Here is a 14,941-nt window from a genome sequence, read left to right as displayed (position 1 = left end):
TTTAAAACAGTTATTGACATTATTTCAGCACACATTACCTTTCTCAGGAAATTAAGTAGAATTATTTCTATTTTGTTTTACACATTATGGAACTTGCAGGTCCAAGATATGAAGCATCTTGTCCAAGGTTCCATGAGTGCGAACACAAGACTCATACTTAGGTTCTCATTACAAATAACATCAAATCAATTCTCATTATATGACATGATTAAAGACTGAAAAGCTAAATATTTCAGTCATCTTGGTAGTAATTATCAGTGATCCAACCTGTAAGTGAAAATTCAATTTAATAAGGGTAATTTGTTACTAAAATAATTTCTCAGTATAGACTTTAATGACCTTGATCAACAGTACCTTATTTTTGAACGTTCTCTAGTTACCTAATGTAATAACCAAATGATTTGGGAAGAGAATTCAATATTTTGTAGTTGTGTTTACCCTTCAATGAAATCTGAGAGTACATTATTGGTTGTTGCTATAGTACATGTATTTGCCATGTATTTGGGGAAAAAAAATATATGGATGAATGCCACAATACTGAAATAAGAACATTTTGGAAAAAAAAATTGTACAAAAATCCTCTAAACATATAAAAATTTTGGCCTATGAGAGTAAATTGAAACTAGTTGTACAATCACTTACTACTTTTCAAAACAGCTTGGCAAACAGAACATCATTGCTCCAAGTAATTGGGAAACTATTGCTCAAGTGAAAACTAGTTTTGTTGCTTTTAATAGTCACCAAAAGAAACTGTTTGCAATTTGATTGGCATTTCTCATGAATCAAATTGCAGTGCCCATCTGCAGATAGGGAGGTTGCTAAAAATATGGCATGAGCTAAATATAATTCTATGAACCACCTGTTTTGTTAAGTCTTCCAATTCCTTACCAGGTTCTTTCCCAACTTAAAAAATTAAGTGCTTCCTTAAGAGCCTTTAGGCCAAGCTTTAAAATTTTTATTCTTTGAACAGAAAGTCCTCTCCAGTAGAGTGAATTACAGAAAAATTGGTAGAAGTAAAATACTTTTAACTCCTTCAATAAAAAATACAGGGAAATCAGTTCAAGGACTAATTATTTGCCATTTACTCTTGAACTTAGTATTTTAAAACAAAAGTTTTGTTGAAGAAAAGGATGTTGAGTTATAAAGGCAATATTCTTAGCAGGCTAGTGTGTTCTAGCACAGTTTACAAGGAGAAGCTGATGGACTCTGGATAGAACTATATTTACTTCTCACATGAAAATACAGGTTGGACCCATGTGCAATTTTATTGGAACATTATGCTAGAAGTATCTCATAGATTGTGATTTAAAGGAGTACAACAAAAATTTCCAAGGTATAAATAGCTTCAGTATTCCTGGGAAAATTGTGACATTATTCAAAGTAGTTTTATAGGTGAATTTAGATAGGTAACAAGCTGCCTCATGTCAATTTATATCTGTTAGCAAGAGGCTATCACATTACCCATCTTCTGCATGCTTTTTAAGGAAGGCAGCAAAATAGTCACGGGGATGTAAAGTACAGCAAAAGGAATATAGTCAGCAGTATTGTAGTAACTATAGTGCCAGGCGGGTACTAGACTAATTGGGGGGATCCCTTTGTAAATTATATAAATGTCTAACCACTGTGCTTTACACCCAAAACTCATATAAAATAATGACTGTCAAGTCTAATTGAAAAATAAAAAAAAAAAGTAATTTTCTATGGGTTCATTCACTGGGATTTCAAAAATGGTATCTTTGTAATTTATAGGTATAGCTAAAATTATCTGGGAAGATAAACCTGGGGTTTTGGTATATATTGGAAAGAAGTGATTGTAGTTATGTTTAGAAAACAAGCACTGGTAGAATTAAATGTGCTAGAGTGTGTATAGGCCCCTAGAAAAGTATGCAATAAATTGATGAATTCTGAATATGTGTATAGCTTTTTATTTTAAGACTATAATTTCAGTATATGTGATGGAACTTCATTAATTTTTAAGTGTTTAAAAAATATCTAATTCTAACATCACATTGCCTAACCGAGAGTGCCTGAACATTTTACTTCTCAACATTAAAATAAAATAAAATAATGTAACTATCTCAGACAAGTTCCCAAACTACCATAACTTAAGAATGTTAGGGGGAAAAAAAGGATTACTAAATAGTATATGGGGGAAAACCAGGTGTTCTACCATATTTGTTACAAAAAATGGTCATTTCTACAGATGTATGTTGAGTGCTTGCTGTTTCAGGCAATGTTTTAGGTTTTGAAACGGTAAAAATAGGCTTTGTTACCTTTTGAGGAGAAATTGATCTAGTAATAATTATAAGTGTAAAGAGAACTTTATGATTACAATTGCCACAATTTAAATGACTGTGATTATTCAATGAAAAAATGACCTAAAATGTGTTTATTTACAATAAATTTTAGAGCAATGATTTCAAAGTCATCCCTAAATTTAATATATTTATAATTAAATATATAATTAAATATATTTATAATTAAAAAATGGAAATGAAACCATTCACTGAAATGATTTTTCATAGTATCTATAATTCAGTAATTCATATTTATTTGTGAATTGGTTCTTCACAGAAATTTGCTTTTCTAAGTGGAAAATTGCAAGGTTTTAAGTGTAGATAAATGTATATCTGTATATTCTGAAGCACAATGGGTGCTTTTTTAAAAAAATTGTTTATTGGGGTAACATTAGTTAATACAATTATATAATTTTCAGGGCTGAAAGAAACTGGACTTTGGGTGGTAAACACACAATAGAATATACAGATGTCAAATTATAATGTACACCTGAAAACGATGAGTGCTTTTTGATGTCAAGCATAATGAATGCCACTGGCTCCTGCCTGTCCAGCAGCTTCTGCTGCATATTCCCTTGCTGGCAAAGCTTCAGCCTCACTGTTCTAACACTTGAACCTGCCAAGCTTTTCCTGTTACTGGGCTTTTCAGTCACTGCTTCTATTTAGAATGTTCTCCCTGAGTTCTCCACGGCTACATCTTCATCATTCAAACTTCAGCCCAGAGTGCCTCCCCACTCCACCCTCTACCATTGCCTCCTTGCCTTATTTTCTTCATTGCACCTATTGCCACCTGGCCTATTATATTTTTATTTATTGTCTGTCTTTTCCCTTATAAGTATAAATTCTTTGAAGACAGATTTTGTCAGGTTAACCTGTGTATCAAGTTTCTAGAACTATGCCAGGCACATAGTATAAGTACTCATTAAATATTTGTTAACTATTTTGCACCATTTATAAAAGTATGTGATATCCAGCACAATGTAACAGATTAACGCATGAATTGTGGAGCGAGACTATCTGGGTTCACATCTTGGTCTTGTCACTTACTAGATATGACTTGCACAAGTTAACCTCTGCTTCTCATTTGTCTCATCTGTAAGTGGGGATAATACAACTTAGAGTTATTGTTAGGTTGAAATAATTTAGAAATATATACAAATGATGTTTGCTATGCCTATTGGAATTAGCTGTCAATATTATTATAAATGCCTACCCTTGATTTAGCCTTTCTGGACTAGAGAAAAGGATCAGTCTACAAACAATATTTGAGAGCTTCCTTTCACTCTCTTGACTACCAACAGATGCAAACCCTTCTTAGTTCATACCTTGATGTTGAAACTAAAACATCTCCCTTGCTGATTTTCCCTTAGCTGCACAGTGATGTTATTTAATTTTCCAAAGTTATTGCTCTAACTGCCCTCTCTCCTCTCACTTCTTCTCAAAACCTTTAATTATTCACCAATGGAGCTCTTCTCAGAATGTTTTAAAGTGCCTAAGATAATATACAAAATAAATTATAATGAAATATAATTATCAAATTATAAAAATAGTTACACAAACTTTTACTTAATAGCACATCAAATAAGATCTAATGGTAGATCTGGTAACTATCTTAATATTGAGTATAAACAATATTTTGATTTCTCAAACATCTTCATGTGATAACATCTACTTTCCATTGACAGTGTCACTGTGATTTGTTGCCTCCATTCACAGCTAAAGAATATGCTTAATTTCAGATAAAGGTTAATGATAAGGATGTAACTTTTTTTTCACCCAAGTTTATGAACTCTCTTGATTAACACATCCCTGAATGCAAGAATCTCCATATTCTAGCTCCAGCCTGTGTTTCCAAATTTATGCCGTATATCTGTTCAACACAAGCTCAGTTTATAAAGAGTAGGAAATAACAGCTTTCACGGTTCAACCAATATTTACTGTGTACTGTGCCTGGTATGTGCTAGGTACTATATTAAGCAATGGAAATTCAGGGCAAGGTCTCTGCCTATATGAAGCACCCTGTCTAATGAGGGAGAATAATTATAAATAGTAAATATATAAATATAAAAATAAATGCTCTGAAGAAATCAATATAAAGAAGTAATATATTTTCAGGAGTAGGTGTAGGAATGTGGTTACTTAGATAGCTGGTCAAGGAAAACCTTTCCGACTAGTAGCTATTTAAGCTGAGACTTGAAGGATGAGATGGAACCAGCCAGAAGGACAGGGATGAGGCAGGATATGAAGTGAAGTGGGGGAACTGGAATATTTTAGGCAGAGGAAACAGCATATGTGAAATACCTGAAGTAAGAAGGATGCTATACCTAGTCCTTCCTGAATCCACTTACTTTCTTCCACCTCCACCTGTACTATTTCTATTAAATCCTCCTCGAGTTTCTTTAGCAACCAGGCAAATAGAAATAGTTTTTTTTCACAAGTTGCACAAGTGGTAATGAATTGTATATCCTGTTTTTCAGTTTATTTTGCTTCAGTGATTGTATCGGTGATCTTTCCATATCGCTACATAGAATGAATATTCTTTTTTTCTATAACCACGAGATATTCCAGTGTATGGCTGTACCGTAGTTTATGAAAATAGATCCTGTCGGTGGTCTTTTTAATTGGTTCCAATATTTTGCTATTAAAAACAATGCTATAGTTAATAAGTCTGTAAATGTTATTTCATGTATGTGCAAATGCACGGTACCTGTAGGATGAATTCTCAGAAGGGCAATTGCTATGCCAAAGAACAAATACATTTATAGTTCTAACAGATATTGTCAAGTAGCTTTGCATTGTGATTGTACCAATTTACATTTTCAACAGCAATATATAAGAGTGCTGGTTTTTCCAGACACATTTGAAGTATGCTATTATAAAACTTAGATTTTTCAAGTATCGTATGCAAAATGGTTTCTCAGTTTAGTATTAATTTCTGTTCTTCCTAAGTGAAGGTCAACATTTTTTATGGGTTTTGAGTAATGATTAAAATGACCTGTCTTACTCCAAAGTTATAAAAGAATTCTCTCATGTTATCTTCTAGTGCCGTTATGGTTTTATTTTAAAAGTTTAAATCATTGATGCATTGGAACTTATTCTGTAGGATATATCCAAATTATTTTTTCCAGATGTCTGCTCACTTGTTACAATGCTATTAGTCGAATATTTGCTTTCATCATTGACTTGAGATGCTGTCTACATGCAATAATACTAAGTCCCGTATGATGGAGGATTTATTGCTTACCTTTCTATTCAGTTTATTGGTCTGTTGGTCTCTATGTGTTAGCATTGGCATATTTAATGTGGCTTCATATATTTTAATATTTTCTAGTCCTAGTCCCACCTCATTGTTTTCTTATTATCTTGGCTCTTTTTATTTTTTTCTATAAACTTTAGAAGTAGTTTACATATTTAAAAATCTTGACATTTTCTTTAATTGGGATCTTATATTTATAGATTCATTGGGAGACTCCTACTATTTAAGAACAAGGCAAGTGATTCCATTTATTTGTTATCTTTTGTAGTTCCCTAATAATCCTTTATCATTTTACAGAGACCTTAAAATTTTTTTATTCCTGAGCATTTAATCTTTTTGTTTGCAAATGGGATTGTTTCATCTATGATATCTTTTAGTTATTTTTTATTTGTGCGAACTATTGAGGACTGTATATTTTATCTCACTGAATTTGCCTAGTGTTTTTAGCAGTTTTTCAGTTAATTTTTATTTTTTATGGTATATATTATTTATAAAGATGACAGTTTTAATTCTTCCTATTTAATTTTTTTTTGTTATTCTCATCTCCTTTATCTAATTTTGTTTAGTACACGTGATTCTGGGCATCTTTGTATTCCTGTCGTAAGTGGGGATGCCTTGCTTGTGTCTTTGTTATGCCTGATATTGTCTCTGGACTGTGATGTAGTTTACCTCGTTAAGGAAGCATCCATCTATTTATATTTTATTGAAATTTTAAAAATCAAGATATTTATTGAATTTTTCAAAAGCTATGTGATTTTTTTTCTCTTTGTATAAGTGATTGTAAGGAATTATATTAATAGATTCCAAGTATTGAACCATACTTGTGTTTGTATGATAAACTCCATCTTGTCACACATTCTTTTCACGTGTTGCTGAATTTTACTTGCTAATACAATTTAGGACTTTTTTCTTGATATTTATATTTGAACTTGTCCTGTATACATTTTTTCATTTTGTTTTGGTGCTGTCTTTATCATGTTTTGTTGTAAGTTCACACAGCTTCATAAAAACAATTTGGATGTTTTATTTAAAAAAAAAATTGGGGGAACAGTCCTAATAACAGTGGCATTATCTGCTCTTTCAAAGTTTGGTGGGATTTCTCTGTGAAATCATCAGGGCCAGGAGGTTTTGGGATGTAACTGATATCATTTTCTATTGTTTGGAAGAAAAAGGGTCCGTTTAGATTTTTAATGTTTCTGAAGTTATTTTGGTAAATTATATTTTCCCAGAAAATTCGCTATCATAAATTCACTATCTGTTTTTCTGCTTTCCTCAGGCGTTCATATCTTGTAACCTTTTCTAACTGTCCTACCATCAGTGTCACCACAATTTAAGTTTTGTTCCTTCTCTTCTGGGTTATAGCCTCTGCCATAACACACAATGTTAACTAGATGAAATCTTATACCTTACAGTGTCACTCACTATCCAACATCCGGCAGGCTGAGAGGCATGCAGAGAAGAGTATAGGCAAAGCTCTATTTTCGTGGAGCTGATATTTTAGTGGATAGTATCAGGCAAGTAACAAATTAACATAAAAATATATCTAGTAGTGATAAGTGCTATGAAGAAAAATGAAACTGCATAAAAGAGAGATAGGAGGCTGAGCACCACTTTATAATATTGAGCAGGGATGGGAAACAAGTGTTAGAGTCATCAGGGAGAAGTGCTTGAGGCAGAAGGTTTACTAAGTACAAAGATCCTGAGGTGAAAATGTACTTGTTATGTTTGAGGAATAGCAGACACCAGGAGTGGAGCTCTAGAATGAGCCCAAGGTATAAGTGTGTGATTGGAGGGATGGATGATTGAAAAGAGTGGGCAGATCACACAGGACATTGTAGACCATTGTAAGAACTTTGGATTTTACTGAGTGACATGAAAAGTCATTAGTTTTGTTTGTTTGTTTGTTTTGAGAGTGACATTATCTAGACTTAAGAGAGAGCACTGTGACTGTTTCTCAGAGACTAGACTAGACTAAAGGGCTATTGATTTAGTTCAGGAAGAACATAATGTTAGATTAGATCATGGCTAGGGTTGTAAAATTTGGGAGAAGTGGTTGCATTTCAGTTACACATTAAAGGTTGAGCTGTTAGGAGTTGAAGATGGATTGAATGTGGGATGTGAAAGAGCCATTCTCAATTTCTAAGGATTTTTAGCCTGAGCAATCTGAATAATAACGTTGCCATTTACTGAAATGGAGGGCATTGCAGAAACAGCAGATTTGGACCAGAAATCAAGAGTATGGCTTTGGACATGTTAAAGTTGTGAATGCTACTAGTTATCTAAGTAGAGATATTGAATAGTTAAGTTGGCTATTGGATTCTGATATTCAGAAAGCAGGTCTTTGTGAAAACTCTTCAATGGTTCACCATTTCTTACAAATTTCTTAATCGTTAGCATCACATTTACATCTTTTTTTCTGACCCCAGCCTACTTTTAAGCCTTGTCTCATACTACTACTTTACATAGACTGAGCCTAACAGGCTTTTTTATTACTAGAACGTGCTAGACTTTTTGCCATTTTGATGCTGTTGCCTATTATGACTGGAATGCCTGTCATCTCAGCTCTACCCATGGGAATAGTATTCAGTGTGCTGGGCTTTATACCTGAGAGTGGAGAAAGAAAAGTGAACCATGGAAAGGAAACTTTATGCTCAGTTGATGACATTCAGTGAATAGACTCCTGGCTATCTTTCTTCCATGTGCTCATTTTTACCTATGGCACAGTGTGCTTTCTTTTAGTAATAAAAAAATTAATTTTTATTTTTTTTAAATTCTCAGATGGGAACATTTAAAGCACATGATGGTGAATATTTCTTAGAACCTATAATGAAAGCGGATGGGAGTGAACATGAAGATGATCATAACAAGCCACATCTTATATACAGACAAGAATTAAAGAGGAACTATTTTCTGCATTCTCATAAGCTTTGTGACCTTTCAGGTAAACTATGAAGTAGAAGTATTTGAGTTAAATTATACTATTTATATATTTTTATAAGTTAGAATTTTCATATTTTCTTTAAATATTGAAGTATATGTTAAACATTTTCTTGACTCATTAGAAATCATCTAATGTCTATTCAATTTTGTTATAGTAGACTAATTTAAATCCAAAAAGGTATTCAGTATATGGGATTTGTAGCAATTTTACTTCAGTCAGTCACACTGGAATGATTTAATTTTTCTCAGCAGAAGTTTAGATAATTAAACTAAACCTAAGCAACAATAACATGTTCAATTTTGCATGCTTTCAACCTTGTACAAGGAAACGTTATGCATAGTTTTCTGTGACTTACACATTTCGACCTGGCTGATGACCAGGTTTCATCTATATTGGTGCATGTAGCAGCATTTTGAGTATATTACAGTTTACGTGTCCTTATTCTTATTGATAAACTTTTGGATTGTTTATAGTTTTTCACTATTAAAAACAACACTGCTATGAATATTCTTGTCCCCCTTTCCTGTGTTTGAGAATTTCTCCAGAGTATACACATAGATTCTGGATAAATCCACATTGTTTTGCAAAGTGGTTTTTATCATTTATACTTCAGCATATATAAAGGAGGTATATTTTCATTTTTCCTCTAAAATTCAGACTACTGAAGATTTATAATAGATGCCAATCTATGAATCATAGCTTTCTTTAAAGTATAAATCTCTTGCTGGTAAAATACTTGTTTATCGCATAGAAGTCGTATTAGGAGTTGTATCCATAGAGGTACACAAATCTTCATTGTATGTCCTTCTGTGAAGAATGGAGAAAAAGGCACCTGCGGTTATCATCAAAGTACAAAACGTAGACAAAAGAGTGGGATTAGAAAGGATTTATTTGAGATTGTAGGTATCCATAAACTATAGTTCCAAGCACTGAGATGCCATCTGTTTGGGGATATAATGATATGTAGCCCTTTGAAGGTTTTCCCTGGGAGTGCACTTCTTAACCTTTGCTATTATAAGAGTGCCATTTTGGAGTGGTTCTCACTGTGTGTAAGGCCGTGTTTTAAATCTATTGACATAATAGATGCCTTTCTAATGCTTTTAATATGAGCATAAGGGTTTCATTTTTATGGCTTCAAAGAAAACACAAATGGGTACAGCTTCACAATAGAATTCTACAGAAGGCAGCTTATGCTTGTTCTGATCTACCATTCAGGAGCAGCTTGTTTAATGAATTGTTTAGCTTCTGCAGAAAACCACCAAGTAGACACTCTGAATGCATAAATGTTTCACATAATGATATGCAGGGTTTGGCATTCACAATCAGTGTTCATTATCAGAAAGAAAATGGTTCAAGAAAAGCCAGGCCCTTTTGTTTAAAAGAATTTTTTATACTAAAGATTTATTATAAAAACTACAAATAAAAAGCAAATAAAAAGCTATGGGATTTAGTTTTTAATTACAATATAGTTTTACACAATGTTTATCTACTAAAATATTAAAAGTAGTATCATTCTTTTAAGTTCTTAAATTTTTAGGTACAATTGACATACATATTTTTAATCACTAAAAAAGGCAATCAGTTAATGGCCTAAGTAATTAGCTGCTAATCATCATTTTGTTTGGAAAAATGGAGAGTTTTGAATGTATTTAGTAAAATGTCGAAGGCTTCCCCCCACCCCCCTGCCCCAATTCACATGTTCTGAAATACTTGCAGGATCTGACATTCTAAAGGTAAATCTTCGGTTTAGGAGAATTCTTCAAATACGCAGGCCAAAAGATTTAGCACAGGAACCAAATGGATTAAGTGGAAAAGAGAAAGTCATTTCTATATTTTAAAAATATTTCTACTGATGGTTTTAATTTATTTTGATCCTAAAATGTGGCAATTCACAGTGGCTTCAGCCTTGATGAATTAAATTGTTTTCAAAGTCAGACTTCACTGTGTGCCTTGAGGCCATAAAAATTACATTTGGTAGCAAATTTAGCTGTTGTGGATGCCAGGCTCCCAGGTAGACATGAGACATATTCTAAGTAACATCCAGTGGAAATGGCAGAATGCACACATAAAAACCCTACATAATGAACAAACAACTCACCCGCACTGGGAGGAGGGATGCTCTGAAAAGATTGACAGGAATTTAAAAATCTCTGGATTCCGTTAAGTATAGTTCTGTTATTGCTTATCCTCTAAGAGCAGATTAGAACTGGTCTGTGTTCCTTAGGAGACCTGGTGGGCCTTGCTCCCTTTCTTCCATTGCCACTCTGTTCCTCTCGTCGTAGTGTCATGGGGTAGGAGCATAGAACGTTTGTAGATCAGTGAAGCAGAGGACTTGACGTGAGTGAAAATGAAATGCCTTTCAATGCATTTTGCATGATGTTGGCCAGCTTTAAAATTTCTGTGCTTTTCCTAATTTTCAAAAAATGCATTCATTCTATTAGTTTTTGAGTTCCTAATATGTGTAAACGATTGTATTGAGTAAGACTTGAGTCTTTCTTTCCATTCAGGTTCTCAAAGCCCAGTGGGTGTAAAAGAACACAAAAACAAATTTTACAAAACCAAGCCAAGACTGCCCTAATGTTAGGAGCAATATGGCATGTAGCTCAAGGGGCTAAGCAACAGACTGCCCTGGGTTTTACCTAGGAGATGATATTTCAACCATTTAATCTTCTAATCTCCCTGAGGCCTTTTCTAAGAAGAAAGGGATGGGGGCAAGACTTGTATTAAAAATGTACCCAGGATTTGTTTTGATCAAGTATGGTTAAGCTGACATGGAGATAACTGCCTTGGAAAGCAGAATTTATTACTTACAGTTCCCAAGGGAAGGAGACATGCCATACCACATAGGGCCACATGGGGCAGCATCTGGGTTGGTTGGGAGGCAGAAGGAGTGAGGGGAGAGCATGGGCAGAAGACTTTGTTACTACAGTGGTGGGAAGTTAAGTGGAAATGTCCGCTACTGGGAAAGAAGTAAAACACAAATGTTGGGTTTGTGGTTGGAGGGTTTATAATGATTTTAGTGTGCTGGTGAAAGCCAGACCGTGGAGAGAGATGTAAACAACTTTGGCTGTTAGGTTGGTCCTGTGATTACTGGATGCGAAATCATCAATTGCAAAATTTATAAAAGCTGGCTAAAACAGATCTATAGGTGAGAGGAAATAGTATTTGTACCTTTAAAGTCCTGATGTATGTGGAAAAAAAGTGTGGGAAGGCACACAGAGGCAGATCTGAAAGGACTTTAAGGATTTTGTAGGCTATCCCATAGGTGTCGTGGAAGCAAGGTTTAAAGAAGAGACATATGATCTCTTACTGTTGTATTACTCAGCTGTCAGCTTTATTTTTTAAAGATGGTTTCAGATTTGAATGAGAAGAGACTGAAGGCCAGGGAGACTGAATCAAAGGAAGCAGCTATCTTGTCAACAAGGGATTTAAATGTCAAACAAAGTGCACATAAAGAAGAAAATTGGAGATAATTTCCTTAAAGCTTTTTCTTCAACTTTGAGATGATAGATTTGTGTGTGTGTGTGTGTGGGTAATCCATTAGGATAATATCTCTGAGAGCATGAGACTGTCTTTTTAATAAAATTATATTTATATACAGATTGTTTCCTTTTTTTTTTTTAAGATGATAATTTAATCAGCATCTGTTTTGGGAAATCCAGATATCTTTAGTGTCAGCCGAGGCCACAGTTCACTTAGGAAGCTGGGAGATGGGGAACAGAGTTCTGGCTCTGCTATTAACTGATCATGATGTCTTAACCTCTCTCTGTCTTAGCCTGGAGTAAATAGTGAATGGTTACTGAATTTAATGTTTCCTATATAAATGCAAAGTTTAGGGGTTTCACAGCTACAGGGACCAGGCAGTTGCCAGAAATGAGTGAAGTGAGGAGCCATTAGGACGTTGAGGTATCCCCAGGGCACTGGAATATACGCTTTTTGCAAAGGGTGCATTGGGAATGTGGGATCAGTATTACAAGATCTTTTGTATTTTAAAGAGAAGTTGAAAATGTGTGCGTGTATGGGGGGCGGTGCGCAGTGTTCAAAACATAACAAAAGAAGGCGCCTCAGTTACCAATTTGCAATCTCTTATACTAAATGATTGATAAGGTCCCTGACACTTCAAACATTTTATAAATTTGTGGACAGAGAATGAGGTACTATCAATTAATGCAGAGACAGGATTATAAATATGCCCATGACTGTGGACAATATTTTTAACTAATAACCTGTTAATGGTGTTTTCAAGCTTAAGCTTCTAAATGCATATAGAAATGACTATTGAGATCTCACTCTTCTGCCCATCCTTTATTAAAACTACTCAAAGATCACCGGTGAACCACTTGCTAAAAGCAATAATATCTTTGTCTCACTATTACTTTATTTTTGGGGAACATTCTTCACTATCGATCAACTCTGCCTAATTGAATTTTCCTCCTTTTTTGGCTTCTCTGACATACTTTGCTGCTTTTCTTTTTCTTACCATTTCTCTTTCTGATCATTATTGCTTTCCTATTTGTAATTATTTTTAAGTATTTTTTTGTCCATTGCTTTATACCATTTTTTTATATAGTCTACATGATTTATTTTTTCTACTTTCCTAATTTAACTAATTTAAATGATAACTTAAAAAATGTTTTAACTTCAGCTTGTTTTAAGATTAAATCTCAAGTCTACAGCTGTCTGATACTCATGTTTTCTTGGATGTCCCAGTGTCATCCTAGATTCAGTATGCCTAATTTGAAGCCATTTTCTTTCCTCCACCTCCCTTTTCATCCATACCCCGCAAAAGAAGTCTTTTTATTTTGGTGTCCTAATTCTGACTAAGTCAAGCACCTGTTATAATGGAAACTTAAGTGTTACTTTTGGAAAAAATCCTATTAACTAGAATAGACTGATTTAGATTTGAATAACAAATTTACCTCAATTATTCAGGTCTTCCCTTTTGCTTTATTTGTTAATCTATATTCTAAAGTGCATGAAAGTAGTTTATTTTCTTAAGTAGTTATTTTTCAGTTTTATTGTATTAGTAATGTTCTTAATGTGCTTAATGTGCTGGTGAAAGCCAGACCGTGGGGAGAGATGTAAACAACTTCCCAAACCAAAAAAAAAAAAATCCTAAACTGTGAAATTTGACCTATTAAAGTTTAGAGATTGTGAATCATATGGTATTTGAACTATCTCATCTATGTTATAGGAAGCTCTATACTTTTTAAAAATATACAGTCTTATTAGTTTTAAATATACAGTACCTTGGTTAGATATTTATATAGTTTATAAAACGATCCTCCTAATTGCTCCTTCTCTCCTCTGATTTTCCACCTAGCCAATACATTAATGCTAACTGCATTCCCTATGCTGTGCTCCCCATCCCCGTGACCCTCTATCAACTACTAATTTGTACTTCTTTAACCCTTCACTCCGTTCTCCCAGTCCCCCAACCTTCCATCCCCTCTGTCAACAAATTATCCTCTATATTTGTGAGTCAGTTTTTGATTAGTTTGGTTTTTTTGTTCCTTTGATTCCGCATATAAGTAAAATCATATAGTATTTATCTTTGTCTGACTTATTTCAGCATAATAACGTCTAGGTCCATCTATATCATTGCAAATGGTAGGATTTCAAATTCTTTAAATGGCTGAGGAATATTTCATTGTGTATATGAACCATAATTTCTTTATGCAGTTGTCTCTTGATGGGCATTTAGGTTGCTTCCATATCTTGGGTATTGTAAATTGTGCTGCCATGAATATTGTGGTGCATAGATCTTTATGAATTATCGTTTCAGTTTTCTTTGGATAAATATCCAGAAGTACAGTTGCTGGGTCAAAAGGTATATCCATTTTAAATTTTTTGAGAAGCTTCCCGACTGTTTTCCATAGCGGTTGTACCAATTTGCAATCCCACCAACAATGTACGAGGGTTCCCTTTTCTCTGCATCCTCTCCAACACTTGATGTTCTTTGATTTATTGACCATAGCTATTCTGACAGATGTCAGGTGATATTGCATTGTGGTTTTAATTTGCATTTCTCTGATGATTAGTGACCTTGAGCATCTTTTCATATGTCTGTTAGCCATCTGTGTTTCCTCTTTGGAGAAGTATCTGTTCAGGTCTTCAGCCCATTTTTTTAATCGAATTGATTTTTTTTTTGTTGAGTTGTATGAATTCTTTATGAATTTTGGATATTAACCTCTTATCAGATGTATCATTAGCGAATATCTTCTCCCAATCAGTCGATTTTCTTTTTATTTCGTTGGTTTCCTTTGCTGTACAAAAACTCTTTAGTTTGATGTAGTCCTGTTTGTTTTTTTCTTTTGTTTCCCTTGTCTGAGGAGATATATTCAAAAAGAAATTACTGTAGCAACATCAGAGTTTACTGCCTATGTTTTCTTCTAGAAGTTTTATGGTTTCGGGTCTTTAATCCATTTTGAGTCCATTCTTTTATGC

At 33.9% G+C, this 14,941-nt stretch overlaps 1 protein-coding gene across 1 annotated transcript in view; it reads left to right on the top strand.

Moving 5' to 3' along the window:
• Nucleotides 1-14,941, top strand: part of ADAMTS20 (ADAM metallopeptidase with thrombospondin type 1 motif 20) — a 163,508-nt gene that overhangs the window by 13,271 nt on the left and 135,296 nt on the right. Inside the window, exon 3 of the mRNA XM_011368332.2 lies at nucleotides 8,332-8,494. Coding sequence (XP_011366634.1) covers nucleotides 8,332-8,494 — 163 coding nt within the window. The remainder of the gene's footprint in view (nucleotides 1-8,331; nucleotides 8,495-14,941) is intronic.

This window comes from Pteropus vampyrus, unplaced genomic scaffold (assembly GCF_000151845.1).
Source record: "Pteropus vampyrus isolate Shadow unplaced genomic scaffold, Pvam_2.0 Scaffold140, whole genome shotgun sequence".
Taxonomy (NCBI): Eukaryota; Metazoa; Chordata; class Mammalia; order Chiroptera; family Pteropodidae; genus Pteropus; species Pteropus vampyrus.
The sequence above is the reverse complement of the archived record's forward strand: the minus strand, read 5'-3'. Positions and strand labels throughout refer to the sequence as shown.